General features: G+C 40.9%; 1 protein-coding gene across 2 annotated transcripts; it reads left to right on the top strand.

Moving 5' to 3' along the window:
• The first annotated feature begins 563 nt into the window (after positions 1–563).
• Positions 564–14,582, top strand: LOC113124921 (gastrula zinc finger protein XlCGF7.1-like). 2 transcript variants are annotated; one of them, XM_026298094.1, is made up of 4 exons: positions 564–872; positions 1,397–1,562; positions 1,666–1,795; positions 2,293–3,894. In XM_026298094.1, exon 4 carries the CDS (start codon positions 2,410–2,412, stop codon positions 3,322–3,324), a length of 915 nt encoding a protein of 304 aa, XP_026153879.1. In that variant the 5' UTR covers positions 564–872; positions 1,397–1,562; positions 1,666–1,795; positions 2,293–2,409; the 3' UTR covers positions 3,325–3,894. The 2 variants fall into 2 exon arrangements, with proteins under 2 accessions (XP_026153879.1, XP_026153881.1); XM_026298096.1 differs by lacking the exons at positions 1,666–1,795; positions 2,293–3,894 and adding an exon at positions 13,665–14,582.
• The last annotated feature ends 899 nt before the right edge of the window (positions 14,583–15,481 follow it).

The raw sequence follows: 15,481 nt of genomic DNA, 5'->3' as shown, positions 1-15,481 counted from the left end.
ATGAAGCAACCACAAACACTTCCTTTAAACACAAAGATGACCAAGTGGCAAAATAAGAATAAAGACATGAAATTCCACTAAGTAAAGGAAAAACCTGAAAGCACAGTTTGGAACAAAGCACTGGAGAAGTGGCAAGAGCTGTGAAACAGAGAAATAAGCGGGAGGCTCTTCTGTCCTGTTAATACGAAGGTGAGTACATCATACAGCAACATATATTCAGGTCAAGAAGGGAGGAGGTCCTATTCAACAGAATTAGGTAAGGACATTGTAATTTAAATAATATATTAAAAATAGAAAAACACAAACTGGGAAATGCAAGAAATGTCACGAAGAAGAGAGAGTTCTCCTTATTATTAAGTATCAGGGGTATCAAAAAGGCAGGAAATAAAAGAAGCTTTGAAAAAGCTAGAACACAAGAGTTTAGTATAAACTAAGTTGAATTTTATTTAATGGGGATTAATTGGGAGATATACATACTAGATCCGCACTCCGAAGCGGTAGCTGGCGGTAATGCGTCATTTGGTTGTCATTAAAACCCAAGAAGAAGAAGAAGAAGACCGCGTTATGCGAAGAAGAAGAAACTAACAACATAACTTGCTCAGTACAAAAATGAAGCATTTTCATTAAAGAGCACAGTGTGTGTGAATGCAAGTCACTCGGACATGTTCTGCCTGGAGACCTTTGAGAGTCAGGTGTGTGCTGTGATGGAGGCTCTGGTAGACGCGGCGGTGGCAGAGCTCGACAGACTTTTGGACCAGGTCTCGTCCGGCGCTGACGCTGCAGCCGCTCAGCGACGCTCCGCTCCGGCTCCAGGAAAGACGATGAGGACCGAAGACCGGGAGGAGAGACGGCGGTTAAATAAAGATATAAAGGTAACACACAAACTTTGTTGTCTTAACGTTGCGTGAAGACGTGGAGGTAGCTAGTCAGCGGTTGCTAAAAACATAATTAACATGATTTTATAGGCTCGGGTTTTTGATATTTTAACCAGCAGTAATAACAAGCTACACTAGCGATGAGGCTTATCGGGTGTTGCCATGTAGATGGACCCCAGCACGAATCAGAAAAACGGAGGCAGAGTCTAAAGTTCAGAGTCATTGTTTTGTATAAGTCTCTTAAAGTACCAAAAACAAGCGGAACTTTTCTCACGGCCCAAGTTGGCCTGTATCCCACCTGGTGATTTACTGTAACGTTAACTAAAACTCAGACAACGAGTGTGTCATTGCATTTAAGAAACTGGAAATGAGGGAATATGTGCCTTTTCTAAAATAAATATAGGTAAATATAATTGTGCAGATTCATTTCATATCAACAAATCAGTTGACTGACTAAAAGTTTAGGCAGCACTCCAACTGCTCTCACTGATCTTCACTCCTTCTTACCCATCACTGTATAGGCCCAGTTTGCATCCCTAATGAAATCATGCACTGAAGGTGTAGTGCAGAAAATATCAATGCTGTTGAGGATGTCCATATGTGAGGCTGAGGATGGTCTTCCTGCAGAGAAGGTATCCAGGCTGAATGACCAGACCAAAGCAGGACGAGTATCCAGGCCCATAAAGCGTAAGTCAGCTAATGGACTGTGTGACTATGGAGGGGGATTATGTTCACCCACTGCCATTTGTTGTATTTTAAACAACACTCTGTTCTTGGTGCTTACAAAAAGACTCAGCGGTCAGAAGCTCTCATCAGAAGACAAAGAAAACGGAAAGAGGACTTGATCTAGCAAAAAGAATGGAGAACGACCATATATATCATAAAGGTATTTAGCCTGGTTCTACTTGGTTTGAAGCAAAACTGAGGAACCAACAGCAGCAGCAGCAGCTGACTCACAATCAGTAACTGAACCTGGTAATTATCGTTTTTCTTTACAAAGCAGTGTGTAAACAAGTTCATATTTATTTTAGTCAAAATATTTGTTTAACCAGGATACACATCCATCTACCAAGATGTGGACAGAGAGACTTTTTGTCTAATTTATTTACATTTATTTTTCAATGATTACTGCTGTTTCTCTTAATTACTCCACTGAAAAAGTCTCCTTGTTTCACCTGATGTAGCCACATATAAGGAGAGTAACTCTGGATCATTGTCTGAACCTGAAACCTTGTTAGCAGAGCCCACATCAGAGCCGATCTCTGTGCCGGCCTCTGATGAAAGTGAGGAGGATGTTGTCCAGGAGCATGCAGACACTTCACCTACCATTTTCAAGAGGAAAAAGAAGAAGACCACAGGGTCATTCAAATGTCCTTCATGTGAAAAAACCTTTGCTCTGAAGTGTTTGATGGACAGGCGCTTTGCTGGATCTCAGGGTCTCATCGCACATTCACGACGTCACACTGGAGAGAAGCTTTACAAATGCTTAGATTGTGGGACAGAGTTTTCTTACAAGTATACCTACGAGAGACATATGCGTCAGCACAGCCTGAAGAAGACAAACACCCATATGTGCACACTGTGTGAGAATCATTTTGCCGGGGTGTTGGCACTGCAGCGGCACAGGTGTTGTGCCCTGAAAAAGACATTTGTGTGCTCTCTTTGTTCAGAGACGTTTGAGTGCAGACAGAGTTTGGCTGATCATGAGAATCAGCATGTAGGAGACAGAGACTTTGTCTGTGAAATGTGCGGTGAAAGTTTCTTCTCATCCTCATCCTTGGCCACACACCGGGTGACTCACATGCAAAAGAAAAACTGCTGTGAGGTGATTGGTCTCGGATGCAGCGATGCGAGTGTTGTCAAAACTCACCTGAGCAAACACACTGGAGAAAAACTTTTCACCTGTGAGGTTTGCGGCAAAGGCTGCAGTCACCGGAGTGCTCTGAAGCACCACATGCTGACCCACACGGGAGAGAGGCCGTATGTCTGTGAGACCTGTGGCAAACGCTGCAGCCATGCCAGCGCACTTCAGAACCACATGAGGGTCCACACAGGGAAGAAACCGGGGCAGCGGCCGGTATGCAACGTGTGTGGAAAAAATTTCCGCTGCATGGTGAATCTCAAATATCACATGAGCATCCACACGGGGGAGAAGCCTTACATCTGCGATCAGTGTGATAAAAAATTCAGCAACCCCAGCAATCTAAAGTTGCACATGACAGTTCACTCAGGGGAGAAGATGTATGGCTGCAACATCTGCAGCAGGAGGTTCACTCAGTCCAGTAGCCTTAAACAGCACAGACTGATCCACACGGGGGAAAGGCCGTACCAATGCAAGGTCTGTGGGAAAGGATTCATACACAGGGGTGACTTAAAGAAACATCAAAAGGGTCACCTACCACAGGAGCCGGGAAGTGAGAAGTTTGAAAGAAATGTAGTGAAAATGTAAAACTCTGTTGTACAGTCACTTGAGTGGAGTTAGAGCTGGGGCAGTGTGACCATAAACACTGAGAGACAATAACCGCTAAAAGAGATTTTTGTCTCTTTACAATCTCTAGTAGCATTTCACCGTAATCAGCAGGACTGTTTTACTGGAGTGTAATTTTCAAGAGGTCAAATGTGATTATAAATGGTTTGTTTCTTATATGAATTTCTAGAAGATTTGTTTCTGGATAAAAGTACATGCACTACATGGCCAACACTGTGGAGAGTTTTAGTGATTGTTTAACATGTCACTAGATAACCACAGACATTAATCTGCTACTCTGACTGCACTGCACATGGCTGGTTTCAAGCTTCGCATATGGTCTTTCAACCTGGCTGCAGGGATTTGTCCCTATTCCAACAGAAGACTGTTAGTGAGGTCCAGCACTGATTTCAGGTGATAGGGTCTGACTCACAGTCATGTTCCAGTTCATCTCAAAACTGTTGGCTGAAGTTGAGATCAGAGCTCTGTGCAGGCCAGTTCTTCCAAGCCAAATTCAATAAACATTTTTTTTTTTTTAATGGACCTGGCTTTGTGCAATGGGAAATCATGCTGAAACAGGAAAGAGCTTTCCCCAAACTCTGTTGGAAGAACACTACTATCTAAAATGTCTGATAAAATATATCTAGTATGGATTGTCCGTATACTTTTGACAATGTAGTTTATACCATGATTGATAATGGAAACTAAAATTTATCCAAAATATTCTGGCAAAATCAGACTGTTACTGGTTTTGTTATATTTTGTGGATGAGCTAATAGCACAAGCATCTGCAGGATATTAATAAAATAACCACTTTATTCACACTGGCTTTTCAAAAGTTTAACATGTCTTTAAAGTTTGTCGTCTGCTATCTTCATTAGCAGCTATTGACTTTACTGCTCTCTCTTAAAGCGGAGCTTGCTCTTGCTTTTTTCACTTAATTGTTTTTGCTGGATTCACACAAATTACTTACATGTGGGTAATTTCCTTTTTCATTAAACAAAGGAAGGAGAGAGGAGGGAGTAAATGAGGTCAGAAAGAAAAGCAGATAACCTAAGATAATTAACACTTCATCATGACTGAGACCTTGTGTCTGAGATCCTTTTTTTTGCTACAGGGCCCAAAGTTCCTCTGTTCCTTTCAACATCCTGGGGAAATATGCTTATTTAGATGAGAAATTGAAACCATAGTCATATTTGTCAGGAAAATATAAAGCCACAGTCAGTAGCTAGTTAGTGTACAGTAGCTTACTGGAAGGTAAAAGGAGAAAAATAATTTTTGAGCTTTAAAAATATTCTGTGATGTAAAAAAACAGTTTTCTGACATTAAAGTTACCTACCTTCCTTTTGCATACCCAAATTAAACTAGCTGTTGTACTTACATTTTAAGTGTTATATTGGTGAGCTTGGTGTCATTGGAAAGGAAGTACTTTCTACTTTATTGTGACTTTTAAAATTTGGACAAAGATTTTTGGTAATTCATCTGGAAACATATCTTTCTACAGGTTGGGCCCACAGGTGGGCCCGGGGTATTAGTCTCTTATAAAAAATTTAAAAAAAGTCTCTTTAGCCAGAAAGTGCATTGAATCTTGATTTTTCTGTAAAAGTTTAGCTCTCCTGTGCTGCATTCTGAGCACAGTGACTCATCAAATTCAAAACTGAGTAATCAGATCTGTCCACCTCTAATGGTTAGATCCACCAGGATGACATGTATCCGACAGGACATCCTGTATCTAAAGTGATTACAGAAGGAAATCTCATGAACATAAAAACTGACATTGGGCATGTATTGTATAGTACTTGTCAGGATTCTTCATTAGCACACCCAAATATGATCTCTGGGTTGATAGTGACACCATCCTCAAAACCTTTACCATTCACATTTTGATAAGTGAACAATACATTTCTATCGCTTCACCTCCTTTTAACGCTTAGGATCTTTGTATTTATGGACAATCTTCGTTTTGATCATAAACGGCTAAGAGTCTATGGTTTACTTTTGCAATAAGAAATGGCTCATTCAGTCTGTGAATTAGATTTTTTTTTCTGTTAAAGCAGCCACTAGATGGTGGTAGAGGACCATTATGTATTGAAAATTTTCTGGTGCAACAGGATGATACCTCAGATATTTTATCAACAGATTTTTTAACTCACCTACAAAGTGGCTTTTAGAGAACCAGTAGTGTGTTAAAATTAATTTTTATGCCCGTCCTGAGATTTGAATGGGAGAGGATTGGAGTTAGGAATGCAGTTAAGGTACTGCCAAATTCAATCAAGAATCACCACCATCCATCCATCCATTTTCTATACCCCCTTATTCCTTAACCAGGGTTACAGGGATCTGCTGGAGCCTATCCCAGCTCTCTTTTGGGTGGAAGGCAGGGGTACACCCTGGACAGGTCACCAGTCCATCACAGGGCCACACACAAACCCACACAAGCACAGGGAGAACATGCAAACTCCACACAGAAAGGCAGGGTTGCGAACCCAGGACCTTCTTGCTGTGAGGCAACAGTGCTAACCACTCATCCACCATGCTGTCAAGAATCACCATTTAAAAGTAATATTTTGTAAGGACCTTTAAAGCAGGATTAGATGTGATCAATAGTCTTCAACTTGTCTCTGCTGCATTAAAGAATAGTCAGTGTGAGCTTTAGAAAACTCACATGAAGTATGGTGCTGGGTATTTCCCAGCGTGACTCCGTCTCAGGCTGCGCTAAGCAGGTCACACAGTTCTAATGCCAGTTTATTGCATTTAGTATAACCTTTAGGCCAGCCGGATTTAATGCTGCAAAGAATTCAGTGTTTTTACAGAGATTAAACTCCTGCTGCCGCCTGGGTGAAGATCTCCGTAGGAAGTCTGTTTAAAGTGTCTGTGTGTAAGACACACAAAAGATTGTTCATTTTGTTTAATGCTAGAACAGTTAAAAATAATAAAAGAGAGGCTAGCAAATAAATATCAGTAGAGGCTCAGGAAACCTATTGACTTTTACATTGAATTAAGTTAATGAGAAAAGATAACTTGATCCTTTTGAAAAAAATGTGGATTAAAAAAGTTTTTCTGGTAGTAGTTGATAATGTTTCCCACCATATCGACTGTGCCAACTTTGTCAAAATGACCTGCTCCTGGGGGCCTGATCCCTACAGTCAAGATTCAGTTCATTTCAGAAACAGCAACAACTTCAATACCTGCAGATGAACCTGCTGCTGCCTGTCAGATTGACCTCCAGCAACTTCTATTATGGCTCCCTGTGTGTTGCCTAACTGTGATTAATAGAAGACAGATCCAGGGGTCACTACCCTGATGGTCAGCTGGATCCATGTGGTGACTGAAAAGTGATGAAATGTAAGGCCAGAGACCAGGATCAGCATGTAGAGGCGCAGTCCTCGTGATTGTTTGATCCAAGGTCCAGATTTAGTCACACAGGTAATCATACCTTCACTGTCAGAGCTCTTGGACTCAGGAGGGGCTGTCTGTTGAGATCAAAGCAGCACATATATTGTTTCTTCTTTAAACCTCTTTTAAAAACGCTCAGTAGTGAAGTATTCTTAGTAATTCTTTACCATTTTAATGTACTTACTTTGACCTGACCACAGTTTAGTGACACCCAGTGACCATTTGGGATTCCAAAGAGGCGTTTCATAACCAAATGGTTGGTATTTTCGGCCTTTAAAACTAGAAAATGCAATATATCTTGGTACAAATGACTGTGTTCTGTGCAGCCTGAACAGCATTATAAGGTCTTGATGAAAATAAAGGTCATCAAACTCAAATATTGTATGAGTCATTCTGACCAAAGCATGTGATTGACTGGCTGTGCCCACTGCAATAGGCTTGCTCAATATGCAACACAAAATCTTGAAATATGCTTTGTTTTTTTCAGGACATATTGTTGACTGTGAATATAGCGTAAAGTATACCAAATGGCTAAAACAGCCAGAAAACAAATTCAAAGAGAATCACAAAGTGAAGAACAGTGGTTATCGATTTCAAGGATAAAACATTATATGTCCAAAAGCACATTTTGTTACTTTGGGCTGTTAAAATAAGGAATTGCTTTTTCAAACAATGTACAATTTGTCAAAGTTCAATTAGAATTGACTGATGCCATTCAGCATAGGTAGAGGGAAAAATACACTTATGGGCTGGACGGTGAGTTTTGAGAGATGCTATGTTATACAGACAATAAATGTATAATTTGAAATTGAAAAAAGTAAAAAAATAAAAGTAAGTAAAATCAGTAGATGGATGGATGGATGAAAGATAAGAAAAACTTTATTCATCCCCAAAGGAAAGGACAGATGAATGATGATGTATGAGCAGATTTGTGAATCAATGATGAACAAATGTGTGAATGGTTGAATTGATAGTTTAATGGATATAAATTTGGGATGTTGAATAGACGCATAATAAATGATGGGTAGGATGGATGGATGAATGGTAGTATAGGTATAAAACTATGTATGATGTAAAAGATGTATGAATTCTAGAATGAGTAACAGAATGAATGGATGAATGAGTAGAAGGATGTAGATGAGTAGAAGGATGTGCAAACAGATGACTGGATAATGGATGGATTGATGGATGATAGAATTGTGGAAGGTCAGATGGATGAACAGTGGAAAGTGTAGAAAGAATAGATTATAAATGTACGCATGTACGGGTGGATAATAGAGTGATCGGAGAATGCATAGAGATGTGACAGATGGCAGAATGCACAAGAATAGATATGTAGACAGGTACATGGATGGCTGAATGGTAAAACCGCTAAAGGAAAGAATGGATAATGAATGGACGGATGGCTGGATGGATGTATCTGTAGTGCTGGCACAGGCTACAGAGCCAGATCAATGTGTGTCACCTGATTGTGCATGTGGTTGTGTGAGAGCAGAATGTAATCAATCAGTTGTGGGGCCACAGCTCACTGACATGATGACTCTGACCTTGGATAGACACCATTAATTAAAACTCTGTCGAGGTCTTTATCACTCACTGCCCCTCCCTCCTGTGGACGGCCCATCAGTCAGCAGTGGTAGCCGGCTATCAGAAGAGAGCAGGGTAATGTGAGCGTTCAGAGTGCTGACATCACTGCATTATGCAACATTATCAAACATATGTGGGCCGAATTGTAAACAGCAGGCCGAGCTCGGAGCTGAACTGGTGTCAGCGATGATGTGGACTCACAGCTCATACACATTAAACCAGAGCAGTTTGCAGGAAGTGAGGAAATCAATCAAATGGGGACCTGCCACTGCGAAGCCTTGCTGTTTGTAATCTGCAATCCTGTTAAAAACCCGATGCATTTTTTCCCTGCGGTTCCTCCTGATGAAAGAAGGGTTAATTTTATTGACTGACAGGGAAAGGTCAGAGCGGAGGAAAGGCACTCCCAGGCCTTTAAAGATGGAGCAATATTTCATGTGAAGGTATCAAAACAAGACCTCTAGATGGAGCCTATGGGGAACGCAGACCTAGCTGCACATTTGACAGGAGAGTAAGAAAGAATGAAGACACTCAGTCAGAACTGGAGAGGGATCAAATCAAGTCTGATATTCCGACTGTCATTTAGCTGATTTCCCAGCAGGCTTATGTTTCCTCCTACCTGTGGAAACCATTTCATCTATCGTGCAAGCAAATACAAAACCATAATTAATGACTGACAGAAGTCCTCATAACAGAACACCTGCACTGTGAAAATTTAAGAACTATGCAGTATGAAATTGAATTCAAAACCTACTTCTTTAGTATACATACTTCTTCCCCTTAATACATTGATTGAATGGATTAATATCTAATTAATTCAAAGTATGTAAAGGATCCAGCAGAAAAACAAGACTGAATGCAAAAATAAATGCTAGCATCAGTATACTAACATGGGCACACAAATAATGTTAATGTTGCATATGAATATGATGCATAGTTTCCACTGGACAGGAAGGCTGGAAAATGAGATGAGAAATCTTCATTTGAGCAGGAGCTAAAGCTGTCAGACAAATGTAGAGGAGTTTAATAATTCTGTACAATTTCTCTATGCCACTTGATAAATGTTTATTGTATATTGTTTATACCTCACATACACCTTTAGCATTGATGTCACATAGGATTCAGATTTTTACTTTACGTCAATATATACATATATATATATACAGTGGGTACGGAAAGTATTCAGACCCCTTTAAATTTTTCACTCTTTGTGTCATTGCAGCCATTTGCCAAAATCAAAAAACTTCATTTTATTTCTCATTAATGTACACTCAGCACCCCATCTTGACAGAAAAAACCAGAAATATAGAAATTTTAGCAAATTTATTAAAAAAGAAAAACTGAAATATCACATGGTCATAAATATTCAGACCCTTTGCAGTGACACTCATATTTAACTCACATGCTGTCCATTTCTTCTGATCCTCCTTGAGATGGTTCTGCTCCTTCATTGGAGTCCAGCTGTGTTTAATTAAACTGATTGGACTTGATTAGGAAAGGCACACACCTGTCTATATAAGACCTTACAGCTCACAGTGCATGTCAGAGCAAATGAGAATCATGAGGTTGAAGGAACTGCCCAAGGAGCTCAGAGAGAGAATTGTGGCAAGGCACAGATCTGGCCAAGGTTACAAAAGAAATTCTGTAGCACTCAAGGTTCCTAAGAGCACAGTGGCCTCCATAATCCTCAAATGGAAAAAGTTTGGGACGACCAGAACTCTTCCTAGACCTGGCCGTCCAGCCAAACTGAGCAATCGAGGGAGAAGAGCCTTGGTGAGAGAGGTAAAGAAGAACCCAAAGATCACTGTGGCTGAGCTCCAGAGATGCAGGAGGGAGATGGGAGAAAGTTCCACAAAGTCAACTATCACTGCAGCCCTCCACCAGTCGGGGCTTTATGGCAGAGTGGCCCGACGGAAGCCTCTCCTCAGTGCAAGACACATGAAAGCCTGCATAGAGTTTGCCAAAAAACACATGAAGGACTCCCAGACTATGAGAAATAAGATTCTCTGGTCTGATGAGACCAAGATTGAACTTTTTGGCGTTAATTCTAAACGGTATGTGTGGAGAAAACCAGGCACTGCTCATCACCTGCCCAATACAATCCCTACAGTGAAACATGGTGGTGGGAGCATCATGTTGTGGGGGTTTTTTTTCAACTGCAGGGACAGGACGACTGGTTGCAATTGAAGGAAAAATGAATGCGGCCAAGTACAGAGATATCCTGGAAGAAAACCTCTTCCAGAGTGCTCAGGACCTCAGACTGGGCCGAAGGTTCACCTTTCAACAGGACAATGACCCTAAGCACACAGCTAAAATAACAAAGGAGTGGCTTCGGAACAACTCTGTGACCGTTCTTGACTGGCCCAGCCAGAGCCCTGACCTAAACCCAATTGAGCATCTCTGGAGAGACCTGAAAATGGCTGTCCACCAACGTTCACCATCCAACCTGACAGAACTGGAGAGGATCTGCAAGGAAGAATGGCAGAGGATCCCCAAATCCAGGTGTGAAACACTTGTTGCATCATTCCCAAGAAGACTCATGGCTGTACTAGCTCAAAAGGGTGCTTCTACTCAATACTGAGCACAGGGTCTGAATACTTATGACCATGTGATATTTCAGTTTTTCTTTTTTAATAAATTTGCAAAAATTTCTACATTTCTGGTTTTTTCTGTCAAGATGGGGTGCTGAGTGTACATTAATGAGAAATAAAATGAACTTTTTTGATTTTGGCAAATGGCTGCAATGACACAAAGAGTGAAAAATTTAAAGGGGTCTGAATACTTTCCGTACCCACTGTATATGTATATATATATATATATATTATATATAGACATATGTACAATTGCTATCACAACTAGAGATTAAAGAGATACAACACAAATGCTACAGCAAGGGGGAGCCAGGTCAGGGGGGAAAAAATACCATCCCCACCCGAGATTGGATACCAAGCCCCAATAATAAGCCCCCACAAGCTCTACACAAGAGCAGCTGACCTGAGAGCGAAGATCATAAGAAAGATGGACACCTGGAACCTCCGTAGCTGGTTACCAAGACTAAGTGATGTACCCTATGAAAATCTACTAGAAGATGTGAATGTGAATGCAGCATTACGAACAATCCCCACTGTGACCATCACTAAGACCAACAACCTGATATACACCACGGCAACAGTGATCCTTGAGATGCTTGGCCACACAATACACACCACCACCAATGAGCAGTACCCTGCATGGAGAAGGAAGTTGGAGGCAAAAATAAGGGCAACACGGAGAGAAGTTAGCCAACTATCAGAACTGCAGAGAAGTGGGATGAAGTTGGGTAAGAAATACAGCAGGCTGTCCATACCAGAGGCCCTGGAGACTGCCAAACAATGACTCACACCAGAGAAATAGAACCAAGGAGAATAAACAGGGTGTTCTCCACTGAACCATCCAAAGTGTACTCTCAGTGGTCTGCTCTCAGGGTCGTAACATGAGAGCAGACCCACCAAGGCTGGAGACGGAACAATACTGGAAAAACATATGGGAGAGGGAGGCATCACATAACACCAATGTGCAGTGGCTGGTGGACCTGAGAACAACCTCCCTGAACAGGAACCAGTAGCCATCACAATGGCAGATATCCATGAAAGGGTCTCAAGCGTGAAGAACTGGACAGCACTGGGGCCTGACATGATCCACACCTACTGGCTAAAGAAGCTAACTGCCCTCCATGAGCACCTGGCAGCTCAAATGAACCAGCTGCTGATGGATGGGACTCACCCAGAGTGGTTAACTGAAGGCAGGACAATCCTGATCCTGAAAGACCCCTAAAAGGGAGCATCCAACTACCGCCCGATAACCTGCCTCTGCACAACATAGAAGCTCTTTTAATGCACTTTGTGCATTAAAACCACAGGTAATCCTAGGATGAGGTAAAACAGGCGATTGAATGAAATTCACAACTAAAAACAATTCATTTGTGACCAGAAACAAACAACTCTATGATCTCAACAGCTGTTATTGTAAGACCCAGACCAAAAACTAAATCCAGTGTATGGTCTTGGTTGTGGGTACTGCCTGATACGTGATGATGGAAATTCAATGACTTCGTTATACTTAAAAATTCAGATGCCAGGGAATTAGAGGGATCATCCAAATGAATATTAAAATTGCCACAAAGGATAATTCTATCATACAACTTTTTCTCTAAACCAGATAAAATTCAGGAAATTCCAATAAAAAAGGAACTTGTGGCATGGGGGGGGGGGGGGGGGGGGGTAAATTAGAATAAATAAAACTGGAAGTGGACCAAATCTTCTTGGTCTGTGAGATAACATAAAGATGTTTTTCTCTGAACATTACACTCTGGAATTCCTAAGTTCACATCTTCCTTTTATTTCTCTGTCTAACTGCAGTCACAGCATGAACACGTAACTTTTAGTGCGAGCACATGCGAGTGTGTCTGCATGTGACCGATCTACCTGCTCTAATGGCACTATTAGTGTTTCACTGGGGCCCAAATAGGCCTGCTTTTAATGGAGCTTGCATGGCTCTAAACCAAAAGCACAGCCCAATGGCTGAAGAAGGACATTTTGCTCTGGCCATAATAAGGCATAACAAGATCTGCAAAGTGTTCAAATGGTAAAATCAATACTAAACTGAAATGTTGCCATGGACACGTGGAAGCTGGCAGAGGAGAGTGGAGAGGCGCCTGTGATCTTACGCTGAAATACTGAGGTTGAGTGTTGAATGGTTTTATTTTCAGTGATGGAACCAAAGAAATGGCTGACCTGAAAGTGCGAAGAAAATGTATAAATATCAGGCCTCATCAGAAGGAAAACAACAAAGGGCATAGCACCTGCAAAATCACAAATCAAGATTTAATTGCATTGTCTGCCATGTCCTCTATGAAAATACTATGACACTATGTGTGGCCATATTGAGTTCTTTATGGTCTTTCTCTCTGCAATTACTGGTGTAACTGTATGTTCAGGCAAGAGGCAAGGCAGATTGACCCAGGATGCTGTGAACTGGTGTGAAGACGTGTCAGCACTGGTTAAAAATGGCTCGTATAAGTTGTTGTTGTGGTGAGTCTTGAGTTCAGTCTGCCATAAGTGCCACACAAATGCACAGGCACAGGGTTGGCCACCTCTGTAATTAATTTACTGCTGTGTAGGCCTGCTGTGTAAACAAGACCCATGTCATTATGGACAGAGTGGTACTGTCTACGAATAATAATCAAATAACAAATAATCACCAAAAAAAAAAAAGCACAATGAAGAAGCCGTTTGAGTCTGATACATGAACCAGCTTCAGAGGTGAGAGAAAGTCACTGAATGTTTTCTTTTTTCCCTGCTCAGAATGTCAGGTACTCTGTTAATGAGAAAAACGTGGATGTCAGAGGCTGAACTCATGGTTTCTACTCGTCTCCAAGGAAACAATTAAGACTCTCTCTTCATGGACAACCATAACTCTCACTTTCACTGTGTGCCTCTCTCTTTCTCTCCGCTCTCTCTTTACATATACATCTAGTTACTGTTTCTTATTAATCTGGAAATGATAGTTGGCTAATAAATTATTAAGTTTTGTTGTGTTTTTTGGGGCTTTACTGAAATTTCGAACACTGAAAATCACTTTTTCTAATACCATTTTTTCATTTACATTATTGTAACACAAGTACAGTGGTGCACTAACAAATATACTTGAAGTCTACAATTGACCTTTAGGCTGAGTCTACAGGTGTATACCATGAGCAGAATGCACAGCTGTATTATTCAGAAATAGGAGCACATCTGTCCTTTCCATCGTGCATTAAGACGACGACCGTATAAACAAGGGTGAAAAGCTTTCCGAGTGAAAATACCAGCTTCAGTTAGCCTTGTTTTTCTGTGCTTTACTCTTCTGTTACATTAAGGTGTGCAGGATTCTCCATAGTCACAATCGACCAGCTGTTCTATAAACAACTCTCAGTAGCCTTGAGAGCAGTCAGAAAGGAGGGAAAGCCATCTTTCTCTTACACACACATACACATTCCTCACACTTTCCAATGGTTCTCCTGAACCATTGTGGGACCTGTCTCAAGGTTATCCTTTAACTGCAGGTGTGTGTATATGTGTGTGATGCTCAAAGAACCTATTGTATTGATTTGGTCTGCAGGGCAAAGCTGTCAGCAGCCTTGAGTCCTGGTGAATGGCACAAGTACACACAGCTAAAAGAAGATCGAGTTTATGTCATATTTACACAGGTTTCTTCTCTGGGATTGAACCACATGAATACTGACCTCAAATGCTTATATTAACTTTTACGTTTCTTAAACCAATAATTTCAGAATGACTAACATGTTAGACATGTTTTTTTTACAAAACAGGGATTAACAATTCTAAAGAATGAGTTTGTAAATCCTGCAAATCATTCATTACTTCCGAGAAGAGTATTAATTAGTTTACTCTGAGCACAGTGAAAATTGGCCTTTGTGAAAGAAAAAAAACAAAACAACTAATACTACAATTGATTTCAATACCATGTAATTACATTTCTTCTTCGTCTTAAGAGATCCATCAGTTCTCAATAATATGCCACTCATTCTCCATCAGTCATTTACCACTTCCATCCCAGCTTGAGAAGCAGGACTAATTATCTCTCTGTAATAAACCCCAGATTCACTACAGTCCTAGTTTGTCTATTATACGTAACAGTGTGCTTGGCAGGGAATAGTAGTTCGTGCCTTTCTCAGCTCAGCAATTGTCTTTACTCGAATGTCTCAAAAAATCAACCCTGCCTTGTTTCCTGTCAAGATCTCTTTTGCCTGGTATCCTCACATTCTTATCAACCAATTAATCCTGTGCAATCCCGACCACTGGTTCACATAGGAGCTCGTCTCAGAGTACGTGGTTTGGAAAAAAAAAAACTTACCCACAAACGCAAAATATCAGTTTTGAGTTCAAGCAAACATAGATTCAACTTTCTATTGTGTATTTCCATCCATCTATCCATCTATCCTCTATACCTGTTAATCCAATTCAGGGTCACTGTAGGCTGCAGCCAATCCCAGCTTTATGTTTTATGTTTAAGCTCCTTATTTTTCCCTTATCGGTTTTTCCTTTGTTGTTTCCAGTGTAGTAACCTGACATAGACTACTATGTCGGCCATCAAGTGCCCCAAACATGGAGTTCAGTTC

The sequence above is a fragment of the Mastacembelus armatus genome, chromosome 12 (genome assembly GCF_900324485.2).
Source record: "Mastacembelus armatus chromosome 12, fMasArm1.2, whole genome shotgun sequence".
Lineage (NCBI taxonomy): Eukaryota > Metazoa > Chordata > Actinopteri > Synbranchiformes > Mastacembelidae > Mastacembelus > Mastacembelus armatus.
The sequence above is the reverse complement of the archived record's forward strand: the minus strand, read 5'-3'. Positions and strand labels throughout refer to the sequence as shown.